The 15,808-nt window shown below is 38.3% G+C and overlaps 1 protein-coding gene across 1 annotated transcript; it reads left to right on the top strand.

Moving 5' to 3' along the window:
- The first annotated feature begins 6,702 nt into the window (after positions 1-6,702).
- LOC102794150 (chemerin-like receptor 1) lies at positions 6,703-7,754 on the top strand. Its single transcript, XM_035909490.2, is given in 2 exon segments — positions 6,703-7,705; positions 7,708-7,754. Coding segments are annotated over 2 exon segments (1,050 nt in total).
- The last annotated feature ends 8,054 nt before the right edge of the window (positions 7,755-15,808 follow it).

The raw sequence follows: 15,808 nt of genomic DNA, 5'->3' as shown, positions 1-15,808 counted from the left end.
TCAGCAGCCTAACAATTGTTATGATGATAAATACTATTTAATCTATAGCACCAAATCATCAGTCAGTCACCTGTGACCTCGCATCTTCACCTCTGTCTGAGCTACAACATGGCAGAGCTGCCTCTGTCACCTGATGAATAACAGTGAGACATTCTACATACATGCAGTCACACATGTGCTTCAAATACAGTCATGAACCAACAAGTCATCATCCAATTTCACCTGTGATCTTGCATCACCATTACTCTCTGAGCTCTGTGTTGGTTCTTCTGTCACCTGACAAATAGGACATACATGACAATAAGAATAAAATGTGTAGCTGCTTCAGTGTTTCTGTCAGTTTGTGCAGATCTTGACTTATCAGTAATGTTTGTAAGCTGAGTGCATTTTTAAAACAATTTGTGCAAACTGCACTACAAGGTGGAATATTTGCAAAATCATGTCTCAAAAATGAACCCTATGAATATGTCAGTACCATTAGGATGAAATTATTGTGTCACCATTTTAACGTTAGACATATAATTTTAACAACCTCTGTAAACTAATATCCTGGCTTGCTCGAGGCTGCCGTTTTCTCTGACAGCTTCAATCAAAATTAGAAATGCTACTCTGGGAGACTGAGATAACTAATAGTGCTGCATGTTGTGCAGTTAGTTTCCAAAACACGTTATTCATGGTTACATACAATTTTAGACTGATGTGGGCTAAAGCCTAGCATAGCCTGTAACGTTATTATGGCGGACACATTTTATGAGTGAACTTGACTTTAAGTGGCTTACAGGTTTCTTTGAAAAATACTTTCTTATATCCAGGTTCTTCCTTTTTGCTGCCATCCTCCTCTCCTCCTCGCAGGGCAGGCTTGCCGCTGCTAAAACTAAACAGAGCTCCCTGAAAGGCACAGCCAATCACATTGGCCATATTTGTCACATGACGTAGGACTGCAGTAGAGAACGTAATTTAACTCTTTCTGCACCACTGGGTGAATGAGACGTTGACAGATCTTTTTTTTTTCTTTCTATCGGGTTTGTTTTTCTTTACTCAAAGAGATCAAGTTATTGGTGGGGACAATTCAATAATCGCTGGATATTGGTGGGGACATGTCCCTTCCGTCCATGCCAAATCTACGCCCTTGGCCCCGAGGTTCTCTGGTATTGGAGATGGCATGCCATAACATCCTGGGTCTTTCACTTTGGACAGGAGGAAACTGCTAAGAGTTTAGCTTTGGTCTGACATAGGAAACTGTCCATCCATGCATTCATTTTCTTCATCCACTAAATACTATGACATTAAAGTTGAATAAAGATTAAAAATAAGGTTAAAACTAACCCAGTAGTTTTAAGCTACATGTATATCATCTAGTCTTTACATTGCACTAGGCAGACAAACTTATTTAAATTTACTAATGATTTAGTAAAATCTAAACTGATGTGAATTTAGTTCAGGGACATCAAAATAAAGCTCACAAGTAAGCTTTAGATGGCAGAGAAATATCTTTGGTCAGTTAAAATCTGATGTGGATGCTCTTCATAGCAGAAACATCAGGAACAGATGGAACAAGCTAAATAGTATGTTCTACTCTATGCTATTATGTCTTATTGGTTGTGGGTTTCCTCAAATTGATTTTGTAACTTTACACTGGTCAAAAACCAAAGCTAGACAGCTAACTGTCGAAGTTATACGAGCAAGATTGCAAAACAGGATGTTAGCAGCCCCACACTGGTCCCCTCTCTTCTGCTTGCAGTAAAATTCTGCTTTTTTATTTATTTATTTATTTATTTTTTAATTTTAGCTTGTGATGGGTACATTGACTCTTATTTTGCTCTCTTATTTCACCTTTCCTTTTGTTTTTTGTTTTTATGCAGTTTAGCTTGACTTATATTAACCTTTCATACTTTGTTCCAGGATTCTTCAAAAGTGGCTTCATCCACACCAACAACAGAGCTTTACTAAAGTTATGCAATCTTTCTTTGATAATTTCCTGTTTTGATCTTGGAGAATTGTGAAATCATGCTGACATAACTCTGATCGAAATAATAACATAGGCTTATTTATTAAGATTATATAAGTTAAACCACTGTGTTTCACAGAAAGTGTTGCTTTTGTAAGGACAATGACTTTGTAACATATTTTAAATTATAGCTGTCAGAATTACAACTTCTCTTAATTCTTTGGTGGTTAAAGTGAGTTCCGTAATATATGTTAAAATGTAATTAATAACGCTTATAATATTTAGAAAAAAATTAAAATTCCATTTAAAAGGAGTACAGTGTGTTAAATAGGTTTCAAAGAACATTTGCATTATATATGGTTCTTTTTTATTTTTATTTTATTGTATTTTATTGTGCAAAACTTTGAAAAAGGAACTTTTTTCAAGAGTGCATATGAACTGGACTATCTGCTCAACAGTCTTTGTCGCTGCGCACATTTTGCAGTCTGCCTGTGAGAAGCTGGGGACACATCAGCTCAAAATCCACAGTGCAGCTGCTCATGGCGTCCCCAAGCCTCAGGCCTGGCCATTGATTTCTGGAATATGTTGTCACTGGCATTATTACAATTAAGTAGGTTGGCCCAATTGATAGGATAGTGACTTAAAGTAATTCACAGTAAGGTTCCTGGCATATTTGTAGCTTCTATAAACCGTTTGGTCAATGTATGTTTTGTTTTTAAGACTGTGACTGATTTCGTCCATCTATCTGCAACGTCAAAAACAAAACACCAAAATCAAGCTTATGGTTAAGTTCAATAAAGAGAAATTCTATTCACCTGTCTTGCTGTATGCCTGCTTGTCTATTCTTTACATTATTTTCACTTTCTCACATGGTAAAACTCAGAGCTGACACCATTGCTCAAGTCAAACGATTTTCTTGCTTGCCTTGTGTGAATCGATAAGCTTACATTCTGCATGTCTTAAATCTCAGTGCTTTTCTGTCAAAAAATCTTTTCATTATTGATTATTTTAGTATTTCATTATACAATTTTAGTTTTGATAATACTCTTTGTCCTAGTGGATTAAAAAAAGGATCTTGTTTCTTTTCAGTCAAATAAGCTTGTTCAACAACTTCAGTCTTAAAATTCACCCGCTCATCTTAAGGATTTATTCAAAATTGAAGGTACACTGAGCCAGCATGGCTACCACAGCATTCTGCAATGACATCTGGTTTGCATTTAGTTGGACAATCATTTATTTTTCAACAAGGCAATGACCTTAAGACAATGGCCCCAATCAGAGTGCAGCGCTGTCAACAAAGCAAAGGGTGGCTACTTTCAGGAATCTAAAAAATACAACATATTTAAAGTTATTTATCCATTTTGTCTTTGCTACATAATTCCATATATCTTGCATCATGTAATTGATGTCCCCACTATGTATCTACAATGTAGAAAGTACAAAAAATAAAGAAAAACGTTTAAATGAGAAGGTGTGTCCAAACTTTTTACTGATAGTGTGCATGCACATCTGAAAGAAGAGCTTTGAAAAACAGACATTACAAAATGATTTAATTTTGTTGTTTCTTTATGTCATTCTTAAGACAGTGATGGAGACGACCAACGACTCCTTTGATCTAATCGGTACAACTGCACCTGATATTGGCAATGATATTGGGCTGATACACAACACAATGTCTCTCATACTCTATTCCCCGTCCTTTATCTGTGGTGTGCTCAGGAATGGAGTGGTTATCTGGGTGACCTGGTTCAAGATGAAGAAAACTGTTAACACAGTTTGGTTCCTCAACCTTGCTGTGGCTGACTTCGTCTTTGTATCATTTCTTCCCCTGAGTGTGACTTACGAAGCTTCAGGTTTCCTCTGGCCTTTTGGCAACTTCATGTGAAAGCTGAACACCACCATCAGCTTTCTGAACATGTTTGCCAGTGTCTACAATCTGGTGGTGATCAGTATGGACAGATGTGTGTTTGTGATGTGGCTCAGAACCACCGAAATGTACACAAAGCATCCTGTGTGAGTCTGTGTGTGTCCCTGATTCGCGCCACCACATTATGTTTTGCTTTAGAGATGTAAAGATATATGAGTCAGAATCAGCAATGACCCTAAACCCTAACCATTACCTTTGTGTTTTGGAGAAAATGTCATTTTTGATGCATGTTAGTAGGAATCGTTACATTCTTTGCTGACAACGTAACAATTTAGAAAAAGCAAAACTTCGCGTAGGGTTAGATTCCTCAACAATGATGGCCCAGAACGCACAGGCTTATTTATTATGTTAAAAGTAACTGTGGTTGTGAAAGCCAATTCTAGTGAAGCAGAGTGTGTAGGATGAACGTCATCCTGTGAGATCATAGAGTATTTTTAGAAATGTTACATTAAAAAGAAAAACAAACTGACATTATTACGGGAAATCCTTCTCATTTGTCCAAATCTGGTTTTGATCTGTTTGCAAAGGTTTCTTTCAATAAATCCTTTTTAAAAAATCAGTTTAGCTTCGATCCTCACGTTATGTTTCCACAAGAATCCAACCTTGATGCTGTTGATGTTTTAGTCACATGTTACTTTTTGAAGACACACAAGGTGTTTTTTCAAACTTCTTTCACTACAGCTTCTTTCATGGCTAATAAAGAGACTTCATTTAGATTACAAAACAAGATGCTGGCAGAAAACCCATACGGTAGCCACTGGAAAATACAGATGATCTCATTTTGGTTTCAGACTTTTTCTGAAAGCCAAATTTAGCAGGTTTTTTTTCCCAGAATGGGTTTATATATAATCAATGTGTCACAGTTTGATCAGTGACTCTTCTGGAGTGGATTCATCAACAACCAACAACAGAGCTTTACTAAAGGTATATAATATTTACTATTTTGCTGCTGTAAAATTGTCAATAATAAAAAAAAAAAAATTGGTTTCACTCTGTCAGACATAAGGGATAGGCAACAAGGTTTTTGACTTATTGAAATCCAATTGCTCAGCTTATTCTGAATCTGTCAGAAACCTCCTCTTCTCACCCAACAACACTGTTAAAAATATGACATATGTAACTGCCTACAAATGCCATATTTTGCACATATTCACGTTAAAGTACAGAGGGTGACACTAATTAATCTTTATTAAAAAAGTCACCCTGTGATTCTTAATTCTTTTAGCTAACTGAGCACTGACTTCTCATGGTTGTCAGTCAATACAAAGCAACAAAACTGACAAAGTTATAGATGCTGCTTCATGAGTGATACATCATGGCAGACAAAGAAATACAAAATGTCCATGACCTCATTTTCCTACACCTCTCACAGACTGATAGCGTCATTAGTGACTTTCAGTTATAGTTGTATCCTGGCAATGTCCCTTAGTTTTGATTGACTGAATGTTTTATTTCGTATATGTTAATAGGAATAATAAAGTAACAACAAATTGTCCTCTTTTTAGAAGTATAAGTCATGAACCTATCAAAACCAAACATAAAACTATCTAAACTACCTCTTTATGTGAATTATTAGTCTGCAAAACAACAGCTGTGCATCAAGAGTTAACATATGATATAAATGTAGACAACAGTTAATCTGTGTATATAGGTCAAACACAACTTGAGCTTATTAGTCAAATACTTAACATAGTGACACCATTGAATATGCTATCCCAGTGTATATATGTCATAAAAAAACACTACCTGCCATCTTTAGTAGGCTTGATTACTGTAACAGCATCTTTACAGGTCTACCTAAAAAAATCAGTCAGACAACTACAGCTCATTCGGAACTGCTGCTCGAGTCCTCACTAAGACCAAAAAAGTGGACCACATCAGCTCAGCTCAGAGGTCTTTACACTGGCTGCCTGTGCATTTGAATAAAGCACCAAATCCACACTGTTTTACTTGTAAGCTTAAACTTCAAAACTTACATTTTAACTACTGGTTTTATCTACTTTTCCTCCCCCCCATTTTAAATCATGATTTTTATTTGTTTTTGTTTTTTAATGTGTCTGTAAAGCACTTTGAATCACCTTGTTGTTGAATTGTGCTATATAAATAAACTTGCCTTGCCACTATGCCAAGTAGTCATTTAAAAATCAGAAAATCTTCCTTGATATAACATATAATCAGCGAATATACACATATGATATATAAATACAACATTTATTATGCACACAATGTACATGAAATAATATATAATTTTTCAACCAAGACAAAAAAAAATGACATTCTGTGTGGAGTGTACAGTAGTTTTCATTTTATATATTAACAATTATCTTTGTGATAACTTTGCTGTTGTTTTTTATATAGTCTCGTAAATGTATTATCTTCACTGTTTAATTCTTCCTTTTACTTAACTCATTACTACTGAAGTCTAGAACTAATTCATTTTCTAAATCTGTAAATGAATTAGTCACTGTTCATGCTCTTCTATCAAGAAATAATCTATACCACAACAGCCAACTACAATTTTTTTTCATATGTGCTGCTTTCATAGCCTTGATTATACCTGAGCTATCTGACTTCCAAGTGACCCTTCACTGCTAAATGCAGTCAGTGTTTAATTGAAGCAGTTATTGTTTAAGATTTGTTTACAACTAACTAGACATAGTCGCACAACTAAGTAGCAATTTAAAAAATAACTGAGTATCATTCAATGCAATTAGTTATAACAGAAAGAAATATATATATATATATATATATATATATATTTTATTTTATTTTTTTAATTTATTTATTTTTTTGTGATACCACTGCAGGTCCCAAGGCAGTGATAGAGATGACCACTAGATCTTTTCATCAATTCAACACAACCACTGCACCTGTTTACCAGTATGCTAAGTTGAGACATTCTCTGAACACCATGTCTATCGTTGTGTACTCCCTGGCTTTTGTCCTCGGTGTGCTCGGGAATGGAGTGGTTATCTGGGTGACCGGATTCAAGATAAAGAAAACTGTTAACACAGTTTGGTTCCTCAACCTTGCTGTGGCTGACTTCCTCTTCACTGCATTTTTGCCCCTGAGTGTGACTTACACAGCTTCAGATTTCCACTGGCCTTTTGGCAACTTCATGTGCAAGCTGAACACCACCATCAGCTTTCTGAACATGTTTGCCAGTGTCTACATTCTGGTGGTAATCAGTGTGGATAGATGTGCGTCTGTGGTGTGGCCCGTCTGGGCTCAGAACCACCGAAATGTACGCAGAGCATCCTATGTGAGTCTGTGTGTTTGGGTGGTGGCTTTGATTCTCAGTGCTCCATACTTCATCTTCAGGGACGTCGGACCATCGTACCACAATAAGGATATCATCAACTGCTTCAACAACTATGCTCTTTCTGGTGACGAGGACACATATCATGAGACTCATCAGGCCATGATTATCACGCGTTTCCTACTGGGATTTGTTGTGCCCTTTACTGTCATTGTCTCTTGTTATGCTGTTATAATCCATCGTCTCAGAAGAAACCACACACTGGCCAATCAGTCAAGTCGCCCCTTTAAGATCATCGCTGCCATTATCATCAATTTCTTTCTGTGCTGGGCTCCCTTTCACATCATGGGTCTAATTGAGATGGCAAATCACATGCCAGAATATTCAAGTGAGATATTAGATGATATCACCATAATTGGGTTACCAATAGCCACCAGCCTGGCCTTTCTCAACAGCTGCTTGAATCCACTGCTGTATGTGTTCATGGGCCAAGATTTTAAAGATAAAGTCCGCAAATCCATCCTGATTGTGCTGGAGAGTGCCTTCCAGGAAGAGGAGACACACAAAGTCAGTAGACCAGTCAGAACCAAGAGAGTTCAGATTTGAATACTGAGGTATAAGAAACAAAATAATTAAGCTGTAAAGCATATGTCAAATTGCTTATGGGCTTTTTACTACCTTAAGTATGATTCAGATATGTGACTGATGCAGTTGTTCTATGCAGACTTGCTGTTGGTTTCTTTGATTCACAGCTGTGCATTCAGGCTGCTTGTTTTTGAAATTCAAAGGAATTGTAAAATTCCTTTTTCACTATTTGTCATCATTATTATATTCTTACGCTCATCTGCTTTGTATAATATTTTTCTAAAATTTTAACAAAATGAACTCTTTGTAAAAGCTTCTATGTCTATGTAAAGAATATGTACTTTTCCACTTTTTCACTTCTTCTCAGCTATGGTGGCATCAATAAAAGATGACAATGATGATCATTCTTTCATACCATCATTTAAATTTTGAGAGTATATTTGGACTTAACTGTTTCTCCACTTATACATCCTATAATCACCACATGTGGGCTCAATATATATATATATATATATTTTGTATTCTATTGTATATCTATAAATAAATATATACAAATATACATATACATATATACAAACTCAAACTCAAAGAGAACTTTTGATTAAAAATTGTTTAAAAAGTGATTTCTTATAAAGTTATTTCTACTCAGTACCGTTTATTCACGTCTTTAACAGCCTTATAACTCAGCATCAGAAAATTACTTCTCCTTGCTGCGAGTGGTGATCTATATAGATACACATTTTTTTATTTATTTTTTTTAAGTTTGGTGGTTAGCTTCTACATTTTTATTTCAAGGACTATTTAGTGACATTCTCTTGCCATTTGCTGAAGACATTATAGTTTTATTTTTCAAGGTATGAGAAAGGACTCCATAACTTCAAGAAAATATGCACATGTTTCAGAATTAAGCAGAAATGAGTTGTAATACAGCATCAGCGGAAGTGTTGTAACTGATGCAAAAAAACAAAAAATTCTCCATTTCAATTCTGATCAGAAGTTAAAAGGAGCAGAAAATCAGATTTTACCATACTCGCTCAAAGGGTCAAATTTTGGTAATTGTTAGAGTAAGTTAAGTTTTCTTTAAATCCCAAATGCAGGGCAGATGTGAGAAGGCTGATGATGATGATGATGGTAAGAATGTACACACTCCATTCCAGAAAAATGAAAAATTATAATAAATTATCCTTTGTTGTTACAGATACTGTTTCAGCTGCTATTCCTTGAGAAGTTGACATGTTGGTTACATTTCCAACATGTCAACTTGTTGTTTATTCTTTCATGAGTTATTTACAAGTTTCTGACCACTTATAAAATGTGTTAAATGTGCTGCCCATTGTGTTGGATTGTCAATGCAACCCTCTTCTCCCACTCTTCACACACTGATAGCAACACCGCAGGAGAAATGCCAGCACAGGCATCCAGTATCCATAGTTTCAGGTGCTGCACATCTCGTATCTTCACACCATAGACAATTGCCTTCAGATGACCCCAAAGATAAAAGTCTAAGGGGGTCAGATCGGGAGACCTTGGGGGCCATTCAACTGGCCCACGACGACCAATCCACTTTCCAGGAAACTGTTCATCTAGGGATGCTCGGACCTGGCACCCATAATGTGGTGGTGCACCATCTTGCTGGAAAAACTCAGGGAACGTGCCAGCTTCAGTACATAAAGAGGGAAACACATCATCATGTAGAAATTTCAAATATCCAGTGGCCTTGAGGTTTCCATGAAGAATAGACCCACTATCGTTGTACCCCATATACCACACCAAACCATCACTTTAGTTGTTCCAACGGTCTTGGAGGGATCCATCAAATGTGGGTTAGTGTCAGACCAATAGCAGTGGTTTTGTTTGTTAACTTCACCATTCACATAAAAGTTTGCCTCATCACTGAGCAAAATCTTCTGCGTGAACTGAGGGTCCTGTTCCAATTTTTGTTTTGCCCATTCTGCAAATTCTGTACGCCGATCTGGATCATCCTTGTTGAGATGCTGCAGTAGCTGGAGTTTGTAAGGGTGCCATTTGTGAGTAGCTAATATCCGCCGAAGGGATTAGTTCGACTAATGCCACTCTCCAGTGACATGCGGCGAGTGCTACGCTGTGGGCTCTTGCTGAATGAAGCTAGGACAGCCACTGATGTGTCTTCATTAGTGACAGTTTTCTTGCATCCACATTTTGGCAAATCCAACACTGAACCAGTTTCACAAAACTTAGCAAGCAGTTTGCTAACTGTAGCATGAGAGATGGGTGGTCTCGTAGGGTGTCTTGCATTGAAATCTGCTGCAATGACCTGGTTACTACGTTCACCAGATATCAACACAATTTCGATCTGCTCCTCACGTGTTAACCTCTTCAACATGTCAATGGCTGTGAACAAAGAGAAACTTGTAAATAACTCATGAAAGAATATAGTTACATTGAAACCAAGCACACCATTGTTTTTCTTGTGACATTACCAATAAGTTTGATGTGTCACATGGCCCTCTTCCTATTGAAAAAACAAAAGTTGTATCCAAGATGGCCGACTTCTAAATGGCCACCATGGTCACCACCCATCTTGAGGAGTTTGAATTCATTCACAAAAAAAGAGCTTCACAAAATAACATATTTGTAGAACTGCAGATACATCACGTCTTTTTCATGAACCTAAAGAACTTGAAAAATCACTTATCATGAACATAATGTATTTTTATGTTTCTTGGCCCTAGTGGACAAATCTATAAAGTCTATACATTTTAATATTAATAATGTAGAGCTTTGGCAGTGCGAATCCTGCTCCCCTATGTACAAAGGAGCAGATTCCTCTTTCTGCATTTTCTCCTCTCCCTCTCCCCTATCTTTCCATGCTTGGCTTCTCATGTCTTTGTCTAGTGTAACTCTACCCCTTTAACACTAGGTTTACTAACCTGCGCAAATTTGCGTAACTTCCCTAAACCCAAACCCCCCTAGAATTACTGGCTTTTTTATTTTCTGGTGCAAGTCCTGAGGTGTTAATCACCCCTGCTGAGATTTTCACAGGTCGTCAGCTCGTTTCTCCTCCAGCTTTTGTTGTGCAAACCACCCATTATCCTTGAGGCCTGGCACATTTGCATTTGTTTACTCTGAGTTGCTCAGAATCAAGTCAGGCCAAACCTCTGTGTTACAACTTTCAGAAATGCCTGCCGTATCTATACAAAATATCCCACACATTGACTGACCTGCAAATATAAAAGACACACATTCACACCTCATTGCCATATTACATATGATATTTATATAAACCCATTTAGAGTGAAGTTCATGTAAATTTACCATTCTCTATTTGTTTATCTTCTGACAACGTAAGATTACAAGTGTGCTCCAAAGCTTCCTTTGCCTGTTAGACGTGGGAATGCTGCAGACCATCAGAGACTGTACGGTACATCAAGCTCGCAGAACAGAGCCGGACTGGAATTTGTCAGTTCATGAACTGATGGCATTCATTTCAGTCCTGTATGTAAGAGCAATCATGTGTCCTGTTGGTGCCATTGTGGATTGCTGGTCAGAAGGATTTCTGGTGTCAGTAATCAAAGAGACAATGCCCCGAGATAGATTCATTTCAATTATGCAACACCTTCGATTTGATGACAGGGACACGCGGGCAGAACGGGTGAAAACAGACAAATTTGTGGCGATCTCAGACATCTGGACACGCTTCAACGAGAACTGTGCTAAGAGTTTCACTCCAGGAGAACACATGACCATAGATGAACAGCTGTTCCCTACCAAGGTTCGTTGTCCATTCACACAGTATATTGCAACCAAGCCAGACAAATTTGGGATCAAGTTCTGGATGGCCACGGATTTGGACACCAAATATGTCTGCAGTGCATCTCCTTACTTGGGAAAGGACCCCAGTCATCAGAAGGGAGAGAGGCTGGCAGAGAACGTGGTCATGAAACTGATGGAGCCGTTTTTGGATGATGGGAGAAACGTCACAACGGACAATTTCTTTACTTCACTGTCACTGTCGCACAGACTGCTGCAGCGCAAAACAACGTTACTGGGCACGGTGAATAAAGTCCGGCGTGAACATCCTCAACTTGCAAAAGATACTGCAAAGCGAGAGGTATTCTCCACTTCAGTGCTTAGAAGTGGCGGTGTCTCCTTGACAATTTATGCACCTAAAAAAACAAGACTGTGTGTGTTCTAAGTTCCATGCACCAAGACGTGATGATCGGTGACGACAGAAAGAGGAAACCCAACACGATAGCAGACTATAACCACATGAAGGTATGTGAATGTGTGTACAATTTTACACCAGTGATACAATGTTTTCTGATGTGTGCTATACAGGCCTATAGAAAAATACATACTCATGACTCTGTCTCTGCTTTTACAGTATGGTGTAGACGTGTTGGACCAAATGGCGCGGATGTATTCCGTAAGAGCAGCAACATGCAGGTGGCCAGTAGCGGTTTTCTACAATATGCTGGACCTGGCGGCAGTGAATGCCTACATTTTGTACAAGGCATGTACAGGGTGGACAGGCAAAAGAAGATTGTTTCTGAGTCTTCTAGCTCAGCAACTTCGTTGCCGATTCATGCAGCTCAAGGAAATATTAGCACAGAGGCAGGCTGCTGAAGCTGCTGCAGCTGCTGTGCCAGGGACTGTAAAGACGACGCAGTGCCAGGTGCAAGAGAGCTGCAACAGGAATCGCAGCAGGTTTACCTGTGCAACATGTCAGAAATTCACTTGTGCCAAATGCAGGGATGATGGACACTGGGTCTGCAAACGCTGTAAAGTCGGAAATACTTTGAAATAAAAAAGACTTGTGTACCCATATATTGTGAATGTGTGTCTTTTGTATGTAGGTTGTAACACAGAGGTTTTGCCTGCCTTGGATCTGAGTAAACAAATGCCAATGTTGCACAAACACACACACACACACACACACACACACACAGCAAATCTGCATTTATTTGTCCCACAAGTGGAAAATCTGCATTGTCATTGCAAAAAAGTGGACAGTGCAAGACAAAAGCAGCTAAATAAAAACTGTACAAAGAGCACGGTATAGAAAGTGCAGTATACAAACAATCTGGAAACATAAATATGGATACGTGTATTCAAAAATATTGGTGTATGTATACACACACACACATCTATATCTACATATATATATATCTATATACATAGATATATATATATATATATACACACATATAGATATACATATATATATATACATACATTTATACATATATATATATATATATATATATATATATAGATAGATATATAGATATATAGATATAGATAGATATATAAAGATATAGATGTGTGTGTGTGTGTATAACTAGACTTTATGCATAATATGTAAGGTGTGGGTATATAAATATATGTACAACTCTGTGTATATGTGTTTATGGGCAGGCATGCAATGTAGTGACAAGGATTGACAAGAACTACCATGGTGTATTGTACGCTGCAGGTAAGGAAGGAAAGTAGCCTTGCAGGGAAGGAAAGACCTGAATCTCTCATGGTTGGGGGTTGGGGGAGGGTGTCTTTGCACAACAAAAGCAGGAGAACAATGGAGCTGAAGACCTGTGAAAATCTCAGCGGGGTGCCAAGAGGTGTTAGGGTCGGGGGGAATTTACGCAAATCTGCGCAGGCTAGTAAATCTAGTAGTAGGGACTGCAGCAGGGAAAAAAAGGCTCAGTAATTCTAGTGTTAAGAGTCTGTCAGTCGTGTTCTCTGAAACCTAAAGAATTATGGATTTGATCAACTGGTCCCTTAACGAAATTTAAAACCCTATTGAGAAGCCTATCCTGCAGCATTGTCCTGCAGACGTTTGCTGCCAGATACTCAATGGTCAGTTGCTTTATGTGCCTTGTGACACTGTCGATGGAGGACATTGAATGACATCTACCTATTCGGAACGATGATAACAGAGTTCTGGCTGATCGGACCTGGCTCAGACCTGGCTTATCAAAGAACAAAGGAAGTAGCTACAGCTGTTTAAAGCCCCACAAGGCTGGCCGTCATTTTGACGATGATTACTCAGACTGTGTTTATTGAACGCAATATGGATACGATCTCGGAGAAGCTCATGGCTCTTCAATGGGAATTGATAGACTTGGTGACCAGTGATGGACATTAGACAAACTGCGAAATTGGAAGGCAGTTGTTTGTACTAACCCAAACAACCATTTTCTTCACTCATGCGGCTCCAGAACAATAAATTCTTCTCCCTGATAACGGGACCGTGTTTTGACTCGAACCCCATCCACGTGCATCGACGGAAGAACTGTTGAATTTGACTTAATTGGGTGAAGGGACACCTTCTCTCAGTTGAACATGGGACGCACACACACATACGCATGTACACTGACACAGACCCCCCAGCCCCCAGCCCCCACCCTCCACCTTCAAACGCCTCCAATGCATGTCTTCTATGTTGTGGGATGTGATGATTCATATCCTGTGTGTTGAGGTGTTTTTTTTTCTGTTCTCCCAGATTAATCTCCCTTTAGGAGCTCAGTCTTGGTGGAGTTCTTTTTTTCTCCTCGTCTTTCCTCATATTGTGTATTTCCATTGTTCTACCTCTCCGACCTGCCTTCCCCATGTGATGTCTGTATGTACAGTCAGAAGCGTAAGATGGAGATGGTTGCCTGCAACCTTAACCCAGTTTCCTTTGGGATCAATACTAATAGTGACACTGGCCCTAGCAAAATGCAAAACTAGTGAACAAACAGTCTGAAACAATGAGGCCTCGACATGTAAAATCATTCCTGTCTTGGGGTTTATCCCATTATTGCACATTACAGTCTACCTGTTGTTAATTTCAGAAATACAAAAGCAGCTGAAAATTATTAACCCCTCCTGTTACTTAAATGACCCGATAAATATCCCAGACGTTTAATTGACTTGATGCTTTACTCAAATTATTATGTGTTCTTTTGACTTTTTTGAACAGTGTATATATGATAACTGATTTTATTATGCTTGATGTAGCAGTTGCTTTGTACAATTATTTTTTAAAAGTTTTATACTTCTCTTCTTTGTCTAAACAAACACATGAATAAGCTCTTTCTGTCAGTTTTATTCAGCCTCGGTGACTGAGTACATGATGATAATGACAGTTATGGCTTTTCTTGCAAATCATGATTTATATTATGAGAACATTTTTTGTGCACAAAACAAAAATATTTTTGTAATGTACATTTATAAATAAAAGTCTCACACTCCATGTGTATCAATTCCTTCCATCTGTAAGACATCTAACATGGGTGATAATTTACCATTAATAAATCACCACAAACAGGATGCAAAAATTATTAATATAATTTTTACCAGAGAATGGAAATGTTTATATACTAAATAATTCACAGATAAAAGACAGCAGTCCTGAAAAGACCTACAATAATGTCTCAAAAACTCTATCCCGGGAGCCCGCGCCATGGCCATCTGAGACAAAGTTTTTAACAGTTCATCAGGAAGCACAGGCCCATCCAGGAAAGTCTTGTCAGAGTCAGAGATTTGAGGAATCTCTGACAGGAGAAAGTCACTGTCGATTTGTTCTGCTTTAAGTAATTCAAAGTAAAACTATACCCGATCCTCGCACATATCCTCTGCAATTATTCTCCCAGTGGCAAGATTTAGGCAGTGCATGGTCTTCCTCTCAGCCACTCTCTTTTCAAGGACAAAGAAAAAGGATGTATCTATTCCTTTGAACACATTGGTTCTAGCTCTGGTGCATGCCCCTTTTGCTTCTTCCAGCAGGTGAACTCCCAGACTGTTGTGGAGCGTCAACACCTGCTGTAGTTTGTCATTGCAAGAGCCCCAACCCCTTCCCCCATAATTTATACTTCCAAGCCACTAATACTTTTTTCTAAATCAGCTCATACCCTCTTCAGCTCTGCAGAGGACAGAGCCGAGTATTACTGGCAAAATAGCCTATTCTGTACCTTCCCCACATCCCACCAAGCCCAGAAAGATACAAAGGCCTCCTTTTTCTGTTTCTGTACCTGCCAGTCTCTGAACCTAGACAAAAAAAGAGATTTTACAAAAGCCTCACTTTGAAAATTCAACGTGCAGACCTATGGACTCTTGTTGACAGAACATA

This window comes from Neolamprologus brichardi, chromosome 11 (genome assembly GCF_056152115.1).
Source record: "Neolamprologus brichardi isolate AB-2024 chromosome 11, ASM5615211v1, whole genome shotgun sequence".
NCBI classification, from domain to species: domain Eukaryota; kingdom Metazoa; phylum Chordata; class Actinopteri; order Cichliformes; family Cichlidae; genus Neolamprologus; species Neolamprologus brichardi.
This window is presented reverse-complemented; position numbering and strand designations above follow the sequence as displayed.